Source organism: Ctenopharyngodon idella, chromosome 5 (assembly GCF_019924925.1).
Source record: "Ctenopharyngodon idella isolate HZGC_01 chromosome 5, HZGC01, whole genome shotgun sequence".
NCBI lineage: Eukaryota > Metazoa > Chordata > Actinopteri > Cypriniformes > Xenocyprididae > Ctenopharyngodon > Ctenopharyngodon idella.
The window spans coordinates 22,974,660-22,982,317 of record NC_067224.1 but is presented as its reverse complement, the minus strand read 5'-3'; the positions used below and the strand labels follow the sequence as shown (position 1 = coordinate 22,982,317).

Here is a 7,658-nt window from a genome sequence, read left to right as displayed (position 1 = left end):
ACAATAGCAGTAACCTCCCAGTAGTTTCATTTTAATATATTCTTAACCACAAAGAATAAGTCAGATGGGAAATGACCAAGAAACAAGATGGTGTGGAATATTTGCACTTAATAAACTTAAGTGTATTGGTATCATTGTCGGCGACAGCTGATGACGACTACCTCATTTGGAAATCTCTGATTTGTCAAGTGGTTCGAAAAACACAGATGATTGGTTGAAATTACTCACAACCCGCCCATACCCGGATGTTGTTTTTTTGTCACTAGTGTGGCAGTCCAGTAAGATCCAGATGATTTTATTTTTATTTCTGTTGTGATCGCCAGTAAGATGTTGCCGGATATAAAAGGCTTGTGTCCATTTGTGGAAGACAGTTTTAGTCGTTTTCCCTCGCAGAGTAACATATACGGACTATGCCAGGCAGGCGAGCAGGAGTTACTGGCAGCGACTCTAAAGGGGAAAGTAGTCTGCTTCAGATACCAAGACCTGCAGAAGAAGATCAGACCTGTGACTAGAGAGATTCAGTTTACATATATACCAGGTGACAACCCGTTCGTTTGCTTCGAAAGTCCTTTGTTTTAACTGTCTAATGCAAAACATGTTTCTTGTTTTGTTAATAAAGTTGACGCCGAAATCGTCTCCATTGACGCCTTCAACAAATCAGCCCCTAAAAGAGGACTGGTTGTAGGAATAACCTTCATTAAGGTGTGCTTCATCGTTAACTGGCATAAGTAACTGGTTTCAAACCAGACGGACATTTTAACTCGCTCACTCTCTTTCTCCATCCATGATAGCTGACATTTTTTGCTGCATTTTCTGCTGCATGTATTTTATGTTTATATCTTTCCTCCCAGGACTCAGGAGATAAAGCAACTCCTTTCCTTAACATTTATTGTGATTATGAACCAGGGTCAGAGTTTAACCTGGAGTCTATTGCACGTGAGTCTTTCTTTAATTTTTGAAGTGATGTCTGGTTTCTTGAGACAAGGTAGAATTCACACATTATATGTCTTAAATTGTACTATATGCTACATATTATATGGTAATCTGATTGAAGTGGGTCCATACTGAATAATCTGTTTCATCTTGTTTGACAGAAAGCTGTCTGAACCTGGAGCTCCAGTTCACTCCCTTCCAGCTCTATCACACTGAGTGAGTGTGTCATTGTGTTGTTCATTCATTCATTGTTTCAGTGAAAATAGCCAGTAAGGTCAAGGTCTATATAAATCGATGAAATGCAGTGTGTTGTGGTATTTGAAAATCAACAAAGCTTTGTAGAAGTACATGTTTGATTTGCAGGGTGCATTGTGGAGATGGATCCAGCGAGACAGTCTTTCTCCTCAGTGGGCATGATCAGCGCATACATCTTTACAAAGAGGTGAGCCCAGCTGATAAATTTATTTAGAATAAGGTATTGACTCTCACTTTCATACTAAAGATTTGAAGTCCATCCTCTATGTCTGATTTCTAGAATGCCTCTTTGCACCAGTTTGAGGAACAGCCAGTGGAAAGACTCTTTCCTGAACTGCAGGAGTTGCCAAGCAAGTGAGTGTTTACTTTTCTGCAATTAAGTTTTGGATGATGAGACGTGCTGTTATGTGAGATGTTTGATGGTAATTAGTATGCACTTTGTGCATTGCAGTGTATTATGGTTAGATGTCTTAAGTATTGATCAAAACCGGCGCCTCACTGCATTTGGATGTCAGAACGGTTCTGTGGGTCTTTCTCTTGTCAACCAAAAAAAGGGACCCGGTGAGAAACACACTTGCATGGTTTTTCTCTTCTCTTCTTAAAATGTAATATAGTCTTATAAAAGTTCTGGCTTTCTTTGCATATTTGCCTTATTAGAGATTCTCCAGAACTGGCGTGTTCAGCATGACAGTCCCATCTCCACTGTGTTGCTGTTCCCTTTGAAAGAACAGCACCAGAACACAGAGACGAACAGTGAGTGATACAGCTCAAATGATCACGTTATAAAGAGTATTTAAAACAAAGAGAGTATTAATGCCTTTGTCTAACATGTCTAGAGTTTTAAAGCTCACATCCAGAACACTGTGAGTTTAGAATATGGAGTTTGAGAGCTTATACTTTTAAGGGCTTCATACAGAAATTCATACACTACAATTCAAAATATTTTTACATGTTTTTGAAAGAAATCTCTTATGCTCACCAAAGCTGTATTTATTTGGTCAAAAATACAGTAAAATTACAATTTAACATCACTGTTTTCCATTTGAATATATATTAAAATGTAATTTATTCTTGTGATGCAAATGATCTTAGTGTCACATGATCCTTCAGAAATCATTCTAATATGCGATTTGCTGCTAATGAAACATTTCTTATGATTATCAGTGTTGAAAACAGTTGTGCTGCTTAATATTTTTGTGGAAACTGTGATACTTTTTTCAGGATTCTTTGATGAATAGAAAGTTTAAAACACATTTATTTTAAATAGATTTTTAATGACTTTTGCTTGACAATTATTTTTGAGCCCCACACTTTTTTAGGGCTCTAAAGCTCTAACATTGGATGGTAAAGAGTAAAGACAAAAACAATAGGGTTATCATTTCTGAATGGAACGCACTCTCTTTCTCTCTCTCTTCCCTCTCGTCCCTCACAGTTACTTTCTTAGCTGTGGCTTGAATGGATGGTTTCTGCAGAGTTAAACAGTGGTGTATGAACATAGCTCATAGTTTCTTTGTAATGCAGAGTGTTACAATATGGAGTTCTAATTGGTTGATCACTGTTATTTATAGTTTGTTAATTATCACATAGAGCATTTTAAAATTTCATTTACATGATAAGTTTTACATAATACACAACACTGTTAATCTAATGGGGATGGTGGTTTTACAGATGGGATGCTTTTTTGTCTTTTTGTTTTTTTTTTTGTTTTTTTTTCAACAAGGGGGATGGTATCCCCCTGCTCTAGACCATTGTTATTAATCTCTCTTTATCTGTCTTTTTTCCCACAGGTAGTCAAAGGGAAACATTTAATCTGTTGGTAACCAGTGCAATAGAGATTGCTGTTGTTTACAGGTTAGAGCCTCTTTAGTATGTTGCTTGTTGTGCGCCATGTGTCTGGTTGGGTGTAAAATAATGTGTGTGTGTTCAGGGATGTAGAGCAGCATGGACTGAGCAGACAGCTGTGTTTGGCAGAAAGCGACCAGTGTGACGCGGTTCTCTGTGCTCTCGTTGTTGATCTGGACTTCGATGGACAGCATGAGTTGCTGCTGGGAACGTATGGACAGGTAGAGTGCTGGATTCAAAATACAGAAACACATGCAAGGGATCAAAAGTATGCTACAATGAAAGAGTTTATAACACTGGTGGTAATTTGAAATATAAGCAGCTAACCAGTATACACAATGTTGTGTTTGATTTGTGATCTATAGGACCTACTCTGCTACAAATTTCCCCAATCAACAGGAGCTTTTGAGAATAAGTTACAGCTGCTGTGGAGACGGAGTTTTAAAAGTCCCCTGCTGTCAATGATTTATCTTGACCTGGCAGGGGATGGACTAAGAGAGTTAGCTGTTCTTACCTTAAAAGGCCTGCATATACTTCAGGTGACTATCACTGAGCTGATTTATTATTATTATCCTGATGTTTTCAGTTGATTAAGCCTCTGGTTTTTTTTTTTTTTCATGTCATTTTTTTTCCTTCAACAGCACAGTCTGAAAACAACAGCAGATCTCGTTCTTCATCGATTGTCCACTTTAGTATCAAGACTGCCTGTTTCTTTTAAAGTACAGCCAACAGATACTGAAGAGCAGTCCATTTCAATCAGCGATGAACAGAAAGCTCCAGCCACCTAACACTGACTTTTATGTGAAAGATATTTATTTTTATTTCAAACGTGGTTAAGAATGAGAAATTGTATGAAGAGCTAAATATTTCACTCTGTTTATGTAAGAATCCATGCCATTATCCATCTAACAGGCAGTTGTTCAAGCACTGAAATGAAAATTACTTCTTGCTGGTGCCATGTTTGTAGCCAGACTTTTTCAATCCTACATCCTAGTGACCTCAAGTAGTTTTTGTTGAATTTGGGATGGGACATGGGGCTTGGGAGTCAGGGGACATTTACATTTTATCTGTCTTAATTACAGGGGTATATATGTTTTTGAAAAATCACCAGTAATTTTGGTCAATTTTTAATCTTCTAAAATAATTTCTAAACCCAGGCTTTGGTTTCATGAGATCTCAAGAAATTCCAAAGCTCTTCAGGCAAGTGCTGTTGTGTTTTTGCCATATCCCCAGTAGAGGGCGCCCTTAGTCAGTTAACACTGAATCAGTGTCACTGTTCAAGTGCATTCAAAAATCCTGAGAGATCATGCCGTGACCTGGGGCCTCATAAAATGCTGCATCGAAACCATGCTAAATTTGATATTACGACCACTTATCAAAAGTGCGTACGCCTCTCTTTCAGATGTGAAATCTATAAACCGAAAATGTTCTTGAAATTGTGCGCAGTTGAATGGCTTCAGATCTCCGCTTTGTAAGCGCATCCTGATTAATGTCATTAACATAGAGAACAGCACCAGTCAACGTCCAAACCTTTTACTTGAGAATGGCGAGCGGCAAGAATTGCTTAGATTTCTAAATACCTGCAGTACTCCAGCTCTGCCACAAGGAAACGTGCAGACCCTGCGCTAAGCACGTTCCCCCGTCAAAGACCGTTCTTATATGAACGTTGGCGTGGATTTTAGCGTACGCGCATTCTAAGTTCAAATGTGTGCGTTGGCACATTTTATAAACGAGTCCCCTGGAGGCGAGATATGACATCAGTCTCTTCACTACAACACGTGCATAAATCAAACCCGTACGTGCGTAATTCTAAAAACTGTATAAAAAAAAAATCTGAGCGTAATCGTGACTTTATCGATGTATCTCTCACTCGTATATTAATGCTTGACAGCGGTGACGTAATTTTGACAGTAGATTTTCTCTTCTTGATTCGTACTCGTAAACCAGCAATTGTAAAACTATGTTTCGTGTGTGTGTAAACTACACCAGTCGTAAATTTTGGAGTCGTACTCAAACAAACGTGGCAAATGTCGTATCTGTATCTGTTTTGATTATAGATTCTGGAATCGTACCATCATAAAGTCACGATTACGCTCAGATTTTTTTTTTTTTTTTTTTTTTAGAACTACGCACGTACGGGTTTGATTTATGCACGTGTTATTATTGACAGTCTTTTATTCCATAACCCTAACCTTAAAGGTAAGGTAGGCAAATTTTATGAACACTTTTTGTAATACTGATTGAAACTCTTTTCACATCCATATAGCAATCAATAACAGGAGTGGTCTAAAAATTAAAACATACATACAACTTCTGTGGAAGTATCAGGAACAAAAAATGTTCGTCCAATCATTCGGTCCGAATGCAATTATACAGTGTCCTACCTGCCTGTCAACGGCTGTGTCCGAAATCGCCTACTATACCCTTAAATAGGCCACTATTTGAGGGGACGGGTGTCCAAAACCATAGTGGATGTTATTGAATGCACTCATTCAATCCCACAATGCACCACAATAACGAGTGTACAACTGATGGCAGATGTTGCCCGCAGCTGAATCATCCATCAATCCATTTTCCAAACTGCTGGTCCAGTGTGGCTATAGCATATCATACAGATATGAAATTCCTTTTTAATTGATTATTAATCTGAATAATGCACAAGAACAAACCTCTTCCGGAAGCACAAACATGCTGCTAACCAATTAGGGTTCATTCTCGTGTGCAGGGCTCTCAAGTCTCACGCATTCACCCTGAGACTCACGCATTTCACACGCTCACACGCCACACCTTGTATTTCTCACGCTGAGAAGTAAGGGATAACTTGTCCCTCTATGTACAATTAATGGAGGAGGCTATTATACATTGCGCGTTGAACTATTATAAGCACCAAGTTCCCGTACGAACGGAACGGACCAATTATCTGCGCAACATGACCGAAGCTCAGTTTATTTACAGGTGCTGGTCATATAATTAGAATATCATCAAAAAGTTCATTTTTTTTATTATAAATTATTTTTAAAAATGAAACTTTCATATATTCTAGATTCCCTACATGTAAAGTAAAACATTTCAAAAGTTTTTTTTTAAATTTTGCTGATTAGAGCGTACAGCTCATGAAAGTCCAAAATCCAGTATTTCAAAATATTAGAATATTTCCTAAGATCAATCAAAAAATGGATTTGCAAAACAGAAAAGTTCAAGTTCTTTAAAGTATGTTCTTTTGTGCACTCAATACTTGATCGGCAGGACATATTACAGCAAATGACTTGCTCCTAGCACAAATTACTGCATCAGTGAAGTGTGGCATGGAAGTGATCAGCCTGTGGCACTGCTGAGGCACTATTGAGCCTTCAGATCATCTGTATATTGTTGGATCGACTGTTTCTCATCTTTCTCTTGAAAATATCCCATAGATTCAGGTCAGGCATATTGGCTGGCCAATAAAGCACAGTAATATCATGGTCAGCAAACCACTTGGAAGTGGTTTTTGCACTGTGGGCAGATGCTAAAGTCCTGCTGGAAAAGGAAATCAGCATCTCCATAAAGCTTGTCAGCAGATGGAAGCATAAAGTGCTCCAAAATCTCCTGGAAGATGGCTGCATTGACTTTGCACTTGATAAAACACAATGGACCAACACCAGCAGATGTCACGGCCCCCCCAAATCATTATTGACTTCAGAAACTTCACACTAGACTTCAAGCAGCTTGGATTCTGTGCCTCTCCAGTCTTCCTTCAGACTCTGGGACCATGATTTCAACATGAAATGCAAAATTTACTTTTATCTGAAAAGAGGACTTTCGACCACTGTTCACTGTCCAGTTCTTTTTCTCCTTAGCCCAGGTAAGATGCTTCTGACGTTGTCTCTGGTTCAGAAGTGGCTTGGTAGTCCTTTTCCTGAAGATGTCTGAGTGTGGTGACTCTTGATGCGCTGACTCCGGCTTCATTCTACTCATTGTGAAGCTCTCCCAAGTGTTTGAATCGGCTTTACTTGACAGTATTCTCAAGCTTGCAGTCATCCCTGTTGCTTGTGCACCTTTGCCTACCCAATTTCTTCCTTCCAGTCAACTTTGCATTTAATATGCTTTGATACATCACTCTGTAAACAGCCACCCCATTCAGTAATGACCTTCTGTGACTTACTCTCTTTGTGGAGGGTGTCAATGATTGTCTCCTGGACCATTGCCAAGTCAGCAGTCTTCCCCATTAGTGTGGTTTCAAAGAACAAAAGATACCCGGAATTTATACTGTAGGGATGGTCATATAATGAAACTCAAATGTAAATATTCTAATATTTTGAGATACTGGATTTTGGACTTTCATTAGCTGTACGCTCTAATCAACAAATTAAAAAAAAAAAACTTTTGAAATGTTTTACTTTACATGTAGGGAATCTAGAATATATGAAAGTTTCATTTTTTAAAATAATTTTACAATAAAAAAATGAACTTTTTAACGATATTCTAATTATATGACCAGCACCTGTAATTGTGCATGCGTGGCGCGCGAATGGCTGTATACTCTGCGCGCGTTCACCAGTGCGCTCCAAAAGTGTGATAAGATTTGTGCGAGCCGTTCCTATCGCGACGCTGAGAAAACATCATCCTGCACCAACATAAAATAGAAAGAC

At 38.5% G+C, this 7,658-nt stretch overlaps 1 protein-coding gene across 1 annotated transcript; it reads left to right on the top strand.

Moving 5' to 3' along the window:
- Nucleotides 1-220: 220 nt before the first annotated feature.
- kptn (kaptin (actin binding protein)) lies at nucleotides 221-3,988 on the top strand. Its single transcript, XM_051895395.1, has 12 exons — nucleotides 221-538; nucleotides 620-702; nucleotides 852-936; nucleotides 1,095-1,149; nucleotides 1,297-1,375; nucleotides 1,469-1,542; nucleotides 1,640-1,749; nucleotides 1,846-1,941; nucleotides 2,976-3,039; nucleotides 3,116-3,251; nucleotides 3,396-3,569; nucleotides 3,672-3,988. The coding sequence occupies exons 1-12, from the start codon at nucleotides 328-330 to the stop codon at nucleotides 3,816-3,818; spliced, it is 1,314 nt and encodes a 437-aa protein (XP_051751355.1). The 5' UTR covers nucleotides 221-327; the 3' UTR covers nucleotides 3,819-3,988.
- Nucleotides 3,989-7,658: the final 3,670 nt, after the last annotated feature.